The sequence below is a fragment of the Podarcis vaucheri genome (assembly GCF_965113315.1).
Source record: "Podarcis vaucheri genome assembly, chromosome: 1".
NCBI lineage: Eukaryota > Metazoa > Chordata > Lepidosauria > Squamata > Lacertidae > Podarcis > Podarcis vaucheri.
Window position 1 is genome coordinate 48,670,271 of NC_138759.1, and position 17,899 is coordinate 48,688,169.

At 46.1% G+C, this 17,899-nt stretch overlaps 1 protein-coding gene across 1 annotated transcript in view; it reads left to right on the forward strand.

The window, feature by feature from the left end:
- Window positions 1-12,887, forward strand: part of LOC309534743 (deubiquitinase DESI2-like) — a 49,088-nt gene extending 36,201 nt beyond the window's left edge. The window contains exons 2-5 of the mRNA XM_082227060.1: window positions 2,110-2,182; window positions 2,929-3,022; window positions 4,620-4,761; window positions 11,998-12,887. Of these exons, the coding sequence (XP_082083186.1) occupies window positions 2,110-2,182; window positions 2,929-3,022; window positions 4,620-4,761; window positions 11,998-12,240 (552 nt within the window). The 3' untranslated portion in view covers window positions 12,241-12,887. The remainder of the gene's footprint in view (window positions 1-2,109; window positions 2,183-2,928; window positions 3,023-4,619; window positions 4,762-11,997) is intronic.
- Window positions 12,888-17,899: the final 5,012 nt, after the last annotated feature.

The window sequence follows — 17,899 nt, forward strand, 5'->3', positions numbered from 1 at the left end:
CTGGAGTCCAAGGAACATTAAGGGGCTTTCTGGCAGGGGAGCGGGCTTGTAAAGCAGAAGAAAATTGCTGGCAAGGCACTTTGGAATTAGGAGCTGATGCTATTTGGGTTGAGCCTCCCTCCTTCCAGTCACCGTTGGGATTCCTCTCTTGAATAATAAGGCAACTCTGATTTTATATGGAACTTGAGTGTTCATTCAAAATGCATCTCCAGATACTTAGGGAGCTAATAGGACTGGCAGAATCATCAATAATTCAAGGGAGGAGGCAAGGAAAGTGGATTAAGTATATCCACTAGGAGCACACTAGTTGATACTACTACATATCAGGGCCACCCAGAGACAGGTGGGTCTATAAAGGCCAGATGGCAGAAAAATACCACGGAAGAGAATGAAGCAGAGGGACTTGTGGAAAGCAACTTAGCTGAGAGAAGAGAAAGAGAGAGTTGCTGACCAGTTAGTTCATCATCACTATGGCATTGTGGGTTCTGTGGCTCAAGTACATAAAGGCAGAATTTGAACTCTGTATCCTAAGAATTTTTTATTATTTTTTTAAACCCTCAAGTTTGTGGACCTTAGGGGGAAATACCCTTCCCCAAAGATGCAGATTTTTTCTTAAGCAGTAACAGGGAAGTTAAACTGTGATGTCATAACATGACATAATGTTACAATAGTGGGTGCTACCCCCTGCCAAGCAATAGAAAAACTCGAGGGAGTTCCAGGTACTATTCCAACATCTGTGCTCCTTTGGAGGATTGAAGATGTGGTGGAGACTGTCGTAGCTTTAAGAAATGTGGTTTATTCACCTATTTACACCTTCATTCCGCGTGTGGGGAGTCTAGCTCACAGAGCATGGTCATATTACACAGGACCTGTTCCCCACAGCAGTGCAGCACTGGAGTCAAAGGCATCTCTCCCAACCAGCCTGCCCAAGATGGATCCCAGTTTTTTTTTTTAATCTCTGTTCTTCCTAGCACACCTTGCTCTTTTCCTGTCACTTTGAACCCCACCCCATCACCATGGCAACTTCTCTCAGATGGGCTATCAACACCTTTTGTCATGTTGATGCTTCTCTCCCACTTGGAAAGAAAGCTTAGCCAGTACTTTCCACTGGCCTCCAATCTCCCCTTTTGGGGTCTCCCAACAGAGTAAGAGCCATGCTACATCAAGCCAATGGCCTTTCTAGTTCAGCATTGTGCTTTTGTAGTGGCAAACAAGGTGCCTCTGGAGAGCACTGCCTTTTCCGGCAACTGGTATTCAGAACCATATTACCTCTGACAGTGGAGGTAGAATGTAATAATCAGGGTGGATAGCCTTATCTTCCCAGAATTTATCTAATCCTGTTTTGAAGACATCCAAGTTGCTGGCCATCACGTCCTCTTGTGAAAGCAATTTCCACAGTGTAACAACGAGCGGTGTGAAAAAATACTTCCTTTTGTCTGTCCTGAAACTTTCAGCGTTCAGCTGTCTTTGAGCATTATTGGCTATTTCAGCCAATGGGGGTATTCTCTGTCTTTTCCCACTCTCGTTGTAGTTATGAAAACTGCTTGATAATACTGGTTTCCAAAATTTTGGGGAAATCCCCATTCAAGCCTGTTCTATCTTGGGTTGACAGCTGAAGATTTTCTGTGGACTCACCTCCTTTTGCTAGCATGAGCTTCCCCTGTGATGCATCTACCAAGTGGGAAGACCACTTCTGGGGTTGCTTTGACACATTCCACAGCTCCTCGTGTTCTGACTCAGTTCTGCGGGTCAGAGTCAGCCGTGATGCAAAAATGTTTCAAAGCATTCAAAGCCAGGGGGGTGATCGTTCTAGCAGCACTTGAACATATTCTCCTACTGGTAAATATACGTGGGCTGAGGTTAAGCTGTGCTTGAGCTATTATTATTATATTTGTTGGGTTTCGTGCAATTTTACATCTGATTCCCTCACCCTATGAGACATATTTTACAGGCTTGCTTTTCTATGCTAAATGTTTTGCTACCTATCCAGAGCCTTCAGGATGAAGTGAGATGCAATAGCTATGTAAAATGATGCATAAATATAAAACTGTCCAAGCAATGTTTGTGTCATTAATACTTTCAAATCTCTCCCCCCCCCCTTTTCTCTAGTACTGGATAAATGAATACACTTCTACGTTGGGCATTGGAGTCTTTCACTCTGGGATTGAGATCTATGGCAGAGGTAGGAAGCTTTCTGCTAGTTGTGCCTGGAAATGAGTAGAACCTTCTGCTGGGTCCCAAAATTGAAGGCTGCGAGCTTCTCTGTTTTGCTGCTCATGGGAAACTTGCCTTCAGAGGAGTGTGGCATCCATGCATGCACAGTTGCTGTGCTCCAGTGCACAGTTTGCATCTGCCAGCCTTAAACACACACACAGATTCAAATAAGTCTAAGATTGGAGGTAGCCATGTGGTCAAGGCAGGATTTTAAGCAAAGCAACTTCTCTGGAGACACTATCACGTGTGGCAGCTTCTGACTAAGAAGGGGACGGTACGCATCATGTGACTTCGCACGCACAACATGCCAACATCGTACATGTGATGTCAGGATGTTGCATTGTGCACACATCATTGGGCCGAGTGCAGAACCCAGCGTTGCATAGGTGATGTCACACATGAATGGCACACGTGTGATGTCACACACACGAGTGATGCTGCCCAGTCTGGGGCACAACGTGACGCCTCTGCCACTGTGAGAACAGGAGGCTGAAGTAGATAGTCCCTGGCCTGATCCATCAGGGCTGTTATTACATTCTTATGGTTGTCACGATGTTCTTTATAGAGGAAGGGCAGAGTTGAGGCCCATCTGAAACCAGTTATGGGAAGATATTTGACTTAAATACTAACACTGAGCCATGTAGACAGTTGTGGCCTTTTTCAGATGCAACTTTGGTCTTATCCTTTCTTACAGTCTTTTTCTTTCCTTGCCAGAGTTCGCCTATGGAGGGCATCCCTACCCTTTCAGCGGGATTTTCGAAATCACACCAGGCAGTGCTGTGGAGCTTGGCGAGACCTTTAAATTCAAGTAAGGGCCTTTCCTTCTCCTCTCAACATCTGCTGTCCTGAAGCCCATGATTTCTCAAAAGAGCAATGCATTTTTAGGGGAGCACCTGACAACTGGTGGCAGCATTCCCACATCCCAGTAAACCATAGTTAATGAATGTGTGAATGACTCCCACGTTCCTGTTTAAATTATGTCATTAAATACACAAGATGGACAGCAACAAAAATCTTCCCAGCATATCACCTCCTTGCAGGTTTATGTACACACTGGGTCAACCTGCACATCACAGTATACCATAGTTTCTGGTTTGTTTTCCTCAAACAAACCATGCTTGGTAAACCAAGATCAAACCTTGGCTTCTCAATATAGTTTGTTTGGAATGAATGAAAACTCAGCTTCTGGTTTTCAGATGTAATACTAAGCCAGGAATTGGAGTTTGTTGTTCCTACTCATGCTGACACCACTTGCTGCACTGTTTCCCCCCTGGACCACATGTGAGGAGCCCATGCTGCAGCTTTGCCCCATGCCAACATCCTTCATCTATGACTTTGGGATGGCACTGGCTTGGGGTGCAACTATAGCATGGGATTCTCCTCCAAATGGTCTGAGACTTCTCACATGACCGCCCATGGGCCAGGGCATTTATTGCCAAGTAGAATGAACAGCAATGAATGTGCCAAGGACTTTGGCCCAAGAGACAAAAAATATTGGGGCAATCTGTTGTAATCACACATTTTTCTGTGCAGTCACAATTTATATACATAAGTGTTACCCAAGCAAGTTGTGCCATGCAGCATGATGAATCCATCTGCTAAAGGCAGGACCAGCAGGGAATACAAGACCCAGAGTGTTTTTGTATAGTCCCCCAAACTTCCACTATAGTGTCCTCTTAAACAGATATGTCATTGCATCCAGTCCAATACTTCATTCATGTACAAAACCCTATATGGTATAGACCTCGGTTGCATTTAAAAATTTATCTCTCACCTCAAATTTTAAAGCTAGAATGTAAATTTAGAAAAGTGCACGTTGAGGCAGACTTATGAAAATGAGCCAGACTTTTGCATGTCCAGAGCGGGTCTTGACTACCCAAATCATCTCCTTAATCCCCCCCCCCAATTGGTTTTCTGGTGCATAGGTTGCTGATGCAGAGGCTCAAGAATGGAGAGCTTACAAGAAATATTACAAACTCAGCCCTGTTGCATGTACCATGAAACATTTTAAAACTATGTGAAGTTTAAACCCCAAACTATATCAGTAGAGCTCAAACCTACACTCTGTTTAGCATATTTTCCTCTCTCTTTCTCTTTTAAAAGAGAATATAAAAATAGATTATGCTAGTACTATATCCTGTGTGCATGGCAAGAATGGTTTCTAATTAATTGTGCGAGGTTATTGTGTTGTTTTTAAGCTGAGCACTATCTGGATTACTTTCTAAGCTGTTTAAGTCTGTAGCATTACTCTGTTCCAACATTCCATAAGGACTCCATCCTTGGCTCTATCTGCCAGGTAAAATATATCTGTACTACAGTGTCTCTCTCCTGGGCTGCCTTAAAATCTTTCATGATTATCTTGCTGAATGTTCCCTGCTTTTGATGCTTACCTTTGCTTAACCCAGAGAATCCATTGCCTTGGGCACTACAGACTTTACAGAAGAAGATGTGGATAAAATCATGGAGGAACTGGGCAAGGAGTACAAGGGCAATGCCTACCATCTCATGCACAAGAATTGCAATCACTTTTCAGCTGCTCTGGCAGAGGTTGGTTCATCTTCCATTCTGTTTCTGTGTAGTGTACTTGTATGGCACTTTGGCCTCCAGCCGTGAACAGGTCTCTGATCAGAACATTGTTCTTCAATCACCCTTCGCACTAGCCTGATGGGCATTTACCTTTTGAGAGCTTTTACAAGCATAGCACTGAGTGGTAGTTGATCTACAATGGGTAATTAGGCAGCTATGAGGGTGGCCATAATGTATCTATGTACAAGTAGAAAGACACAATCAATGCAGCTCTCCTATTCGGATGTTCAATGCATAGGGAATCTCCAGATTTAGGGAGGAAAAGGTATGGGACAGCAGTAGCTGGAGGAGAGCACTGCGTGGATGAAGGGCAGTTAAAGGAGTCACAAGGGGTTCACAATCCACATTGAGCCAACGTATGGACATACTTCTGTACTGCCCTGTACCGCTGCTTCCTATTCTCTGCCTGTTTGCATTGCAAATACGATAGCCATACTTCTCATTGGTTACCCTATCAATCAGCACAATGGTGCCTTGATCTCACTTGATTTGCAAGAGTACAGTGAGCTGTACCCTTACATTACATTATAGGGCCTTTGGAGTAGTAGTAGTAGTAGTAGTAGTAATTCTTATACCCCGCCCATCTGACTGGGTTGCCCCTGTCACTCTGGGTGGCTTACAACAAAATACAGCATCAAACGTTAAAAACTTCTCGAAACAGGCCTGCCATTAGGGATTGGGGGGGGGCAATTAGCCTTGAGGGGAGGGAACTCCCATTAGTATCAGGTCATCCATAGCCCAGAAAAGTTTGAAACAGCAGCACAGGCTCAGCTTTTTTCATGGCTGCTCTGCCCCAGAATGGATATGCCATTTGGGGCCCCAGTCTTCACCATGCAAATCCTTCGGTATTCCTCCTTTGCACTAGGAATGAAACCCGAAACCCCTCGGCACAAGACCTTTGACCAGGAAGGCACTTGGTGATCAGCTGATGTTTCCCCTGCTCCCTTTTGTAGTTGCACAAATTAACGCTGATTACTCATCAGTTCCTCCTGATTGCTGCTCCCAGCTGCTCTCCTTGGCAATGCATCCTTGAGATGAAGTGTCCATAATTAGGAAATTGATTAGGAGCCACAAACTTGCTTTGTTTGAAAGGCATCCTTCTTGAAATCACAGAGTAGAGCTGCTCTCACTAGAAGAGCTGCTACTGTACTTTCCACTTTCAAAAGGGGGGGAAATCCAACATGGCCCTGCTCTCAACGGTGAGATCCTTCAGATTTGTATGTGCAATCCATATGAGGTGTCATAGAAAAGGTCATAAACTGCTGTTATCGCACAGCAACTCCCCATTCCCTGAGCTATTTATGTGTCTCCTGACTGCTATAAAACTGTTCTACATTTTTTTTTAACATAATGAAAGAGGCAGAGAGGAAAAGGCCGAATCAGTCATTCCGACCTGTTCGGCAGCCTCTAGGGCCACAGGTGAAAGAATTGCAAAACTTCTGACAGTTGGGTATATTGCTTGTCACACTGTAGCTGTGAATAATGAAGTCTGATGGTCCCTTCTGCTTAACTCTTCTCCTGCCATCCCTTTTGCACTGGTATCTCCCTGCCCCCCCCCCACTTTTAGTCCTATGAGGTTTTAAACTCATACTTGCAAGGTAAACAAGGTTTGGGACACTGGTGGGTTCACTGGCATCCATCTGTCTTAGGAGGCAATGGAACAGTGTGCCTTCAGGGATGAAGTCAAACTGTTGGAGAGTTACTGCAACTGGAGAGGGCTGCAGAAGGAAGGCAACTGAGAGGGGAAAGGGTTAATCACCTGCTTCCCTGCTAGATGCATAGTCCCCTCCCCAAAGGCACTTTGCAGTGGAAAAGGGGTTGGTAGGGTTTCATTCCATGTGGGTGCAGCTTAGCTGTGTAGTTTAATAAGTCAGATTACTCAGGTATACCTGAGCTGCATTTCCTCCGAAGTCTTTGAGAGAGGAAATGGGCTGTGTAGGCGTGTGATGTGTTCTTTTCTTCCCGGACTCTGTGGGATGTCGATTCAGAACGTTAAGCATCTCGAGGCATTTTCTAAATTGCCATATCATCTCTCTCAAACCAAGTAGATGCATTTTAAGTTGGAAGTGATTATATTTCAGGCCAGGATTCAAGTGCAATTATTATTTTGAAGGTTCCTTTCCCCCACATTGTCTTCTCGGATTTGATTGATAGAGTGACTTGTGGAAAGTATTTGCATCTTAGCAACTGGAGCCACTTCTCTTCCTATGGCACTGGCATCTTTCTCATTTTGGGAGTTGTATCCGTTGTGATAGGGATGCGGGTGGCACTGTGGGTTAAACCACAGAGCCTAGGACTTGCCAATCAGAAGATCAGCGGTTCGAATCCCCGCAATGGGGTGACCTCCTGTTGCTCGGTCCCTGCTCCTGCCAACCTAGCAGTTTGAAAGCACGTCAAAGTGCAAGTAGATAAATAGGGACCGCTCCAGCGGGAAGGTAAACGGCGTTTCCGTGCGCTGCTCTGGTTCGCCAGAAGCGGCTTAGTCATGCTGGCCACATGACCCGGAAGCTGTACGCCGGCTCCCTCGGCCAATAAAGCGAGATGAGCACCGCAACCCCAGAGTCGGTCATGACTGAACCTAACAGTCAGGGGTCCCTTTACCTTTACTTTATCTGTTGTGATAGCAGTGAAGATTGGTCCATGAGTTTGTCCTCAGCCAGGCCCCACATGCCTACCTTTTTACTTACTTCCAGTCCAGAGGGTGGCCAGAGCAGTCAGTTCCCTCTTCCTTAGTGTCACACTTGCCCTTGCAGAACCCAGCGATGAAGAGGATGGAGACAAGCTCAGTCAATAGACTCATAATCTCAGGATCGTTGGTTCAAGCCCCACGTTGGGCAAATGTCTCCTGCATTGCAGGGGGTTGGACTACATGGTGCTTTTGGTCCCTTCCAACGCTGTGATTCTATGAAAAACTAGAATTAGCTGGCTCTGCTGTCATTGGCTCTGGCTCCACCTACTGTTGGCCTCCTTGCCTTCCGCTCCACCAGTCTCAATGGGCACTAGCCATACTACTCTGTAGTAGTTTTGCATAAGCAGAAAGCAGTTTCACTCATGCAAGTTGTGGTACCCAATTTCCACCTACCTTGTTGTGCAATGTCTCTCTAAAAGACAAGCTGGAAGGTTTCAGTTTTGCAGCTGAATCCTGTATGAGGGCCCTCTCATACTCTCCAAGTAGCCCAATATTCCTGGGACAATCCCGGAATTATGTGCTGGGTCCCATTGGTGTAGTGGTGGTGGCAGGAATCAAAAGCCCTGGGAAATGGCATTTCACCCCGTGGATATGGTTCCTAACATGGTGCTGTGGCCTAATGACAGCTGACACAGAAGTCTTTCTCATTGCTACCACCACTGCCAGCAAAGTTTCAGTGGTGAAGGGAAGGGGGCAGCTGCAGCAATGAGCGTGATTGATGCTAATGTAATTATGAATTCAGCCTGAATGTTGGAAGAGTTTGGGATTATCTAGAAGTTTCAAACTGGATTTGGGAGTTTGGGATTATCTGGAAGTTCATATTCTGCACTCTCCAGTTCCGAACTTCGGCTGCATTACTATATCTATAAGAGTTACAGGCCTTGTTTTTAATACAGTTTGGTAAGCACAAGGCCAATAGGTGCCAGATCAGCTTTTCCCACATCACTTGTTCAAGGTCAATACCAAGCCGTAATACATAACATCTTATATCTAGCACAGTGTAATCATAATGCTCCTTTAGCCATTAATTGTGGCTGTTCTGACAGTGGCCATGTAGCAACGCCTACTGGGATAGGGGGAGAAAATCCATTTTCTGCCAATGCAGTAAACTTGCAGCTTACTGTAAGATGACTTACAGTTGTTCATCCATTCAGAGTGAAAGCCATTATTCTCAAGTGTCACCAGTAATCTTAGTCTTAATTATAACCAAGCCTTCCCCAGAGAGCCACTTGTTACCTTCCCTGTCATCCTGCAGCTGCTCCCTGTACTTAAAAATCTTCATCTCAAGGACTTTCATGCATAAAAAAGCAGAACTGCATTTCAACCAAAGAACGAAGCTCTTTGGATCGCAGAAGTGTTGGGACTCCTGCATATTGCAAGGGTGTCAGGCTTGCTTCTCTGAGCCCTTATTGGCTAGACTAGCCTTCCCCAGCCTGGTGTCTTCAAGGTGTTTTGAACTCCAGCTCCCATCAGTCCCAGCCAACATGGCCAAGGCTCAGGAGTGATGGGAATTGTAGTCTAAAACATCCGGAGGACACCAGGCTGAGGAAGGTTGGGTTAAGCTGCAGTTATTCACATTGACGAGCTTCCCTGCTCTATTCAGAGGGGCAGGTTTAAATTTTTGGAGCCCAGAGCCTGAAGAACTTTGACTCACCACGGCAGCCTACTTGAATTTATACCCATTCTACTTTTAAAAACTAATAATCGAAGAAACTTACAATGAAAAAACAAGGTAAGGGGGGGAAATACACATAAAAACAGCAATCATTAAAGCAATAATATTAAAACTTCAGCAAGAACATCATCAAACATCCAAAGAAAACAGCGATCACCTATTAAAAGCTGGCTGCCCTTCAAAGTGTGGAAAGACAGGGAGGGAGCCTAGTGAATTGCCGCTGAGTGGGGCCACTGCTGAGAAGGCTCTGCCTCTTGTATCCACCTATGTGGATGGGAAAGACAGCAAGGTCTCCAAGTCTGGTTTTGTAGGGGAGCAGGCAGTTTCTGAGGTAACCTGGTTCTAAGCCATTTAGCTCTTCTTCTTACAATCTAGACTAGGCCTTCACAACATTTGCCCTACAAAGCCCCCCATAGCTTACCAGGGGGCATGTTTGAGACATGTTGTTGCACATGCTTTTCCTGCTAAAGGTCCCAAGTTAAATCTGTGGAATCTCCAGGGAGGGCCAAGTTAGGCCTCTGTCTGGAACTTTGGAGAGCCACTACTTGTCATTGAAGAAAATACTGAGCTCAATGGAGAAATGGTCTGATTTGGTGTATGACACCTCACAATAAGAACATAAGAGCCTGCTGGATCAGGCCAATAGCCCATGTAGTCCACTATCCTGGTCTCACAGCAGCCAGCCAACTAGATGCCTGTGGGAAATCCATATGCAGAACCTGAGCCCAAGAGGACTCTCTTCTCTGCCATGGTTTCCAACAACTAGTATTCAGAAGTATTTCTGCTTCTGACCTATGTTCTGTGTCACACACACCAGAAGGCATGACTGGTCAGATGCTTTAGCTTTGGTTAAGAAGTTGTTCAGGCCTGTTCTATAGAAACTGAAGCCCCAGCCAGGAGGTGATCTGGCAGGCCTATGTTAGTTCCACAAAATCACAGTCCTAGAACAGGCAGAGATGTTACCTTCTTTAGATCAACTTTCAAGCAGAAAGCCAGATGACTGCAGAGGTCTCTAGGCCAGCTACTGTTGGCTTGGTTTCAGAAGCTTTCTAGTTCTCCCTTTTCTCGCCGTGGGATCTTGTTTCACAGCAGGCATTGCAGGGCTTGCCTCTCCACTCCTGCTCATTTGCCATGCTCTCTCAGCGCTGCAAGATGAAGGCCGTTCTGTCCCTAGAGCTTGCGTGTAGAATGGATTTTATGGCCTGTTACCACTTGCCTAGTTTGCTTTGTTACTTCTTGTAGGTCTTCTGTTTCCCTCTTCAGGGAAGTGCATGGTCTTTCCTTCCTTGACCCCACTGCCTGCAGTAGATGTTGAACAAATCCAGCTTAGGACTGTATTCTGGTGGTATGTGGGGATGTTCGTATTTAAACGAAGTGATGAGTATGTTTTATTTTCCAGAAATCTTCCAAATAGGGCATGAGTAGGGAAACTAAGGCCTGGGGGCCAGATCTGGCCCAATCGCCTTCTCAATACAGCCCACGGACGGTCCAGGAATCAGCGTGTTTTTACATGAGTAGAATGTGTCTTTTTATTTAAAATCCAGCTCTGGGTTATTTGTGAGGCATAGGAATTCGTTCATTCTTTATTTTCAAGATATAGTCTGGCCCCCAACAAAGTCTGAGGTACACTGGACCAGCCCCCTGCTGAAAAAGTTTGCTGAGCCCTGATATAGGGGGATTACACAGTTTAGGTTGCAAGTGGTGGTTTTGCCAGGACAAAACTGTAAGGTCCAGAGCCCTGCTCAGCAAACTGAGCAGGAAGGCCACCTAACACAACAGGGCAAGCAGTGTCTGTTTAAAATAAGAGAAGTAGTACACACCCTCTAAAGCAGGAGTACTGAATCTTTCCTGGCCTGAAGGCCACTTTCACCTTTGACCAACCTTCTGGAGTCCACATGCCAGTTGCAAAGGTGGACATAGAACTCTTCCACAAGCACCCTCACATGCACACACACACAGACAGACAGACATTCAGGCACACAGCCACCCATTCCTCAACTGAAGCATGCAGCTACGCTGAGGAGGGGGTTATGGTTATTACCTTCGCTCTGCTCATGACACGATCGATCTAATGACCAGGAAGGGTAAACTGTATGCTCATCAGGTTGCTGCATCCCACTCACTCCAGCAGTGTCTGCTTTCCTTAAAATCTTTTGCAGTTGCTGTCGCCAAAGTCAGCAGGGTCTTGCGGTGGGGGGGTGGGGGAGGTGTCCAGAAAAAAATCTTATGAGTGGGGGAGACTCACAAATCAAAGGTTAGATCTCCTCAGTGGCGTAGCGTGGGGGGTGCAGGGGGGGCCGGGCGCACCGGGCGCAACATCTGGGGGTTAGGGTTAGGGGGCGCAAATTACTTGCCTTGCCCCGGGTGCTGACAACCCACGCTACACCACTGGATCTCCTGATCTAAAGAGTGCCCCCCATGAAACCATTAAGTCCAAAGTCTCAAATTACCTGACTGCACCCCCAATCACAAGTTGCCCAAATAGTTGAAATGCCAACTTGCCAAGTGTTTTCCTCTTTGCTTTCGGGGTTTAGGCGACACTTCCACATGGTCTGTGTGCTTCACTTCCAAAATAGAACGTTGCAGTGATATGTGGCATCATTTCTCTCCCATCTCCCCACCATAGCTGTCAATGTTTCCCTTTTTTTAAGGGAAATTCCCTTATTCTGAACAGGATTCCTTGCAAGAAAAGGGAAAAGTTGACAGCTATGCTCCCCACCCCTGGAAACATGAACAGGCATGGGGAGGTGACCATGTGCGGAGCAATCACCTTTCACCAGGCACCTATGATATAACGGTTACCTGTTGTTGTTGTTCTGTCCATTTCCCCCAGATCCTGTGTGGGAAGGAAATCCCCCGCTGGGTGAACCGCCTGGCCTACTTCAGCTCCTGTATTCCCTTCCTGCAAAGCTGCCTGCCCAAGGAATGGCTGACTCCAGCAGCCCTGCAGAGCCACATCAGCCTCGGCCTCCACAAGGAAGAGCAGGGAGACACCACCGACGAGGAATCCCCGTCCACTTCCGCAGCGGCCTCTGCCTCAGGCCCTTCACGGACCTGCAGACACACAAGAGTCTGAACTGTGCCTGGCTGAGCTGCCCTGCTGAGCCTCTGCCTCTGAACCCATTGCCTGGTCACTTGCCATTGACATCCTTCTCCGAGGACACTGGACAGTCTCGCCTCTCAAGGAGAAGATGAACACCCTTGCCTCTTTTTTAAAGGACAGCTTGTTTCTCAGCCGCGTCACTCCAGAACTCCGTCAAAGAGTGTGGGGTTTAGGCTCCTGAGGCTAGGTGGTACTCTTTGATTTTAAATACACAAAACAAAACAAAAACTGCTGGAATCATGGGGATGTGGCACAGCAGGCCTGAAGGGAAGCCACACGGAGAAGTCCCTTACCTGGGACTCTTTTAATCCCCTGCCTCCTCCAGCAGTGACCACAAAAACACCTTCTCTCCTGTTTTTCTGAGGTGGCAACTTACCCATAGTGCACCTCTTTTAAGTACCAAAATCAGAGCTTACCTTTCTCACCCCAAGACCAGCAACAAGCTCCAGTTAATTCTCTTATCTCCTCAGTTTTCTTTCTTTTTGTCATCACTAGGTTCTAAAAACCATCTGAAGGATAAATGAAAGGTGCTGCCCTTCTACCGCCGCAGATTATGATTATGATTATGATTATTATGATTATTTTGTGAGTTAGAATATTGTATAAGAGACCGAAGGACTTGTTACCCTTCAACTACAATAGCAAAATTAATCTAAAAAAATAATAATGAATGTGTGAGTCTGACTTTTTATTTATTTATTAGAGCAAGTGAGAGGAAGACACACAATAGTCAAGTTTGTAACTCCTTTCTGAGTAGAGGTTCTCAGGCCTTTAAATCCAGGGGTTTAATCTCAGGTCTTTAATCCAGGAACCTGTGTCCCCCTAGCTGTGGCTGGATTATAACTGCCAGTGCAGAGCTAGCTACCAAAACAGAGTCACAGCTCCTATTTAAGGCTCTGACTGAGGATGACTGCAAATATAGTAACTTCTGAGATAGGCTCTCATGAAGCCTTCAGCCTGAGCCCTGCATGGAGCTGTCCTGAATACGTACGTAAGCAGAGGCCGGTGCTCACAACAGAATAAAAGCACCACTTCTTAAGACTTTCTTCGTAGGGAAAGGTTGCTCCATCTGCACTCCCCACACAATCAGGTCCCAAGTTCAATCCCTGGCATATCCAGGTAGCAAAGACCTCTTTCTAAGACTGGCACTCAGAATACACTATACAGTGGTACCTTGGTTGTCGAACTTATTCCGTTTCGGGAGTCCTTTCAACTCCTGGAACAGTTTGAAAACCAAGGTGCGGCTTCCGATTGGCTGCAGGAGCTTCCTGCACTCAAGCGGAAGCTGTGGAAACCGCGCCAGACGTTCAGCTTCCGGTTTTGCTGCGTTTGGGAGCCGATTTGTTTGACACCCAAGCTGTTCGACAACCAAAGTACCACTGTACTGAGGTGGCTAGACCAATGCGCTGAAAGCAGCTGAAAATAGGTTAGGTTTGGCTTTTTTTTAAAAAAAAAAAAGGTAAGGCAAATGGAACTGTATATTCCAGAGGCAAAGGTGGGCAGTGCCTGTGTACAGAGAGCCAGTGTGGTGTAGTGGTTAAGAGCGGTGGACTCGTAATCTGGGGAACCGGGTTCACGTCTCCGCTCCTCCACATGCAGCTGCTGGGTGACCTTGGGCCAGTCACACTTCTCTGAAGTCTCTCAGCCTCACTCACCTCACAGAGTGTTTGTTGTGAGGGACTAAGGGAAAGGAGATTGTTAGCCGCTTTGAGACTCCTTAGGGTAGTGATAAAGCGGGATATCAAATCCAAACTCTTCTTCTTCTACAGCAGGTTACCTGCCAGTCATGCAAAAGTCATGGGTTTCATATATATATGCACTCATGCATGCATCACCACCCTCCATCCAGGAAGGAAGAGGCAGCGTCACAGTTCCAGGGCACATTCCAGCCAGGCAAAAGCCCTTGAAGAGAGTGTGCAGCATGGCTCCTGGGGAGGGCCCTGAGAGCTGAACAGACAGACCTAGAAGGCCACATTTAGCCCCCAAGCCGAAGGCTCCCCACCCCTGATTTATATAATGTTGGTTCCTTCCTTCCAATCCTTTCCCTAATCATACCTAGCATGGTTTTGTTCATTCCCAGCATTCCAAAATGTCCTTTTCCGTGAGCTTTGTACTGTGACCCCCCCAATATCTCGTTCTTTGGCAAAGTGCTTTAAGTAAGAGAAAATGCCGTCTATGTAGCAGCTCTGTGGGCAAGACCCTTTGGTCTCCACTGCTAGTTACACCACTGAGACGTCTTCTGTGAAGACTCCCATTCCCCCCCCCCCAAATTAAATCTTCAAATGCTAACAAGAGCCCATAGGGTGAGATGCAGTGGAGGAGTGGCAAGATTGCAAATGGTCCAAGGCAGCCCAGGCTAGATAGGAACAAAGTAAGCTGCCTTGCATCAGGTCATCTTCCTCTGCATGTGTGGGGCAGTGGCAGACTTTGGGTTTTTTAATTTCAGCGGCACCCTGTGCAACACCAAATCCTACCCTCCGGCCGCCTTTCATCTTCTGTGGTTTTTCATTGTTGCAGCACTCCTTGCAGTGCCCTCTTAGCTTGATACCCAGTGAGGATGAAATGGTCACGCTCCCCTAAATCGGGGGAGGGGAGCAGGTTGCAGAGAAGTCTAATTGCTCCAGCGTAAATTCGTGCGCTGACAGGGTTCTTACTCAGTGCTGCTGCGTTAAATACAAGCCTGTACAAGTTTCATTTTCTTTCCTAGTGGTAAAGGTAGGGTTTCCGTACGTCCAGAATTTCCCATTGGAAACATGTCCTGGTGAAAATCGCAACCTATGTCGAAAGTGTAGATTTTGGCGAATTTCCTTAAGAAATTCATGATGGTTTTATTATTATTATTATTATTATTATTATTATTATTATTATTACTTTTTGAAATATGGAAACCCTAGTAAAGGGTTCAGCCTGAGTGCACACTAGCCCCTGAGTGGAGACATCAGTTACTGCTCAGGTTCTGATGCTTAGAAAAGGGCCATTGCTCAGCCCTGGGGCATATGCATTCCATACAAGGTCCCAGGTTCAATCTCTGGCATCTCCAGGTAGGGCTGAGAGAGACATCCTGCCTGAAACAAGAAAGAAGAAAGAAGATTCCACCTAAACATTAGGAAGAACTTCCTGACAGTAAGAGCTGTTCGACAGTGGAATTTGCTGCCAAGGAGTGTGGTGGAGTCTCCTTCTTTGGAAGTCTTTAAGCAGAGGCTTGACAACCATATGTCAGGAGTGCTCTGATGGTGTTTCCTGCTTGGCAGGGGGTTGGACTCGATGGCCCTTGTGGTCTCTTCCAACTCTAGGATTCTATGATTCTATGAAACCTGGAGAGCCACTGACAGTGTAGACAATACAGTAGTACCTTGGGTTACAAATGCTGTGGGTTACAAACGCCGTGGGTTACAAACTCCGCTAACCCCAAAGTACTTGCTCCAGGTTGCAAACTTTGCCCCAGGATGAGAATGGAAATCACACGGCGGCATGGTGGCGGCAGCGGGAGGCCCCATAAGCGAAAGCGTGCCTCAGGTTAAGAACGGTTTCAGTTTAAGAACAGACGTCCGGAATGAATTAAGTTCGTAACCCAAGGCACCACTGAACTGAGCTTAGGTGATCTGCCTCAGTATAACACAGCTTCCTATGTTCATAAATCCTAAAGCTTCTCTTTGTAGTACGAGGAGTGTCAAAAAATGACAGATGAATCTTGATGGCGGACTGGGATTTTTTAATTGAAAAAAATATTTTTAATACTTTTAATCCAACCACAGGTTCCGAAGTGGAAATACACACACACACACACACACACACACACACACACACATTGTTAGGCTTTTCAACTTGTGAGAAAGAAACATTTCAGCTGGCCTGATAGAACAACTCCCCTCTTCTCCCTCTTCAGTCCTGTTCTGGGGGCTTTCCTGATCCCCTTGAACCACCAGAGGGTTTTTCAGTAGAGGTTGGATGGTCATCTGTCATTGATGCTTTAGATGAGATTCCAGGATTTCTGGGGGTTGGACTAGATGACCCTCAGGGTCCTTTGCAACTCTACAATTCTAGGATTCTATGGATTTTGTGGGGCACAGAGTGGGAGGAGAAGGGGGGGGGGAACCCTGAAGTGCAAGTAGAAGTCCTTCCACAGAGCTTCTGCTAATGGGACTCATGGATGCCACTAACTACAAAAACTGAAAACGTAAAACAAGAAGAAGGCACAGTTCAAAAGACAAATGAAATATAATAGTGGCGGCAAAAACATAAGCGTGCCCAATTCACCGCAACCCTGCCCAAAGAACCTGGGCAAAGAGGTGCGTCCTCACTGGGTGCCAAATGAAAATCATTGTGGGGATGAGGCACTCCTCAGAGGGAGGCCGCTCCAAAGGTCACTGCAAAGAAAATTCACCAGCAGGCCTTCACCACAAACCTCATTACAGGCAGGAACCACTTTCAGGGCTTTCCCTGGAGGTCTCTGGGCAGGTTGGTCTAGAACAGGTACCCCCAACCTGCGGCCCTCCAGGTTTTTGGCCTACAACTCCCATGATCCCTAGCTAACAGGACCAGTGAGCAGGGATGATGGGAATTGTAGTCCAAAACATCTGGAGGGCCAAAGGTTGGGGATATTTCAGATATTTGAGGACCAAGTCATTTACAGCCTTAAATGTCAACATAAACACCTTAAATTGGTCCCAGGAGGAATTTCCAGGAAGTCGGTTCTGGAGATAGCTGGAAATTCACGTGCTCATGGGCTTCAACTCCCGTAGCCTGATCTTGGCAGTGTTGCAGTATAACTTACTCATGAGTAGGGATGGGGTAGAAATTTGATTTTGTTTGCATTGTGATGAGCAACCACCTAATTAGCATACTTTGAATCAACACGCAAACAAAAGCGCAAGTGTGCTTTGAAATTCATACTTCTCCAAATTTTGTAATGCAGTTCTCCAAGCAAAGATGCATAGAGTAGGGAAATGTTTTTTATAAACATGTTTACGCTTATGAAAATAACATGCAGAAATGGACCATACAGTGGTGCCCTGCAAGACGAATGCCTCGCAAGACGAAAAACTCGCTAGACGAAAGAGTTTTCCGTTTTTTGAGTCGTTCCGCAAGACGAATTTCCCTATGGGCTTGCTTCGCAAGACGAAACGTCTTGTGAGTTCTTGCAAGTTTGTTTCCTTTTTCTTAAAGCCGCTAAGCCGTTAATAGCTGCTAAGCCGCTAAGCCGTTAATAGCCGCTAAGCCGCTAATAGCCGCTAAGCCGCTAATAGCCGTGCTTCGCAAGACAAAAAAACCGCAAGACAAAGAGACTCGCGGAACGGATTAATTTCGTCTTGCGAGGCACCACTGTACTGGAGAAAATGTCTTGAAAAATGTGTATATTAGTCACAACTGTGTCCTGAAAATGTGTATTATGAGGACTTTTTTTTTTTTAGTTGCAGATTGCTGCAGAAATGTGGAGAACTGTATTTAGGATCTGTCCAAGCAAATAATGAATTCTCAATAAACAGGCCATCTGGAAGTGACCGCAGTCTCTGAGGAAAATGGAACCTATACTATATATGGACACACACACACACTGCATAAACTCTCCAATATAAGCTCCTTTCTGTACAACACTTAGAGTTATCTTTTTATACATTAAGTGGTATAGAAG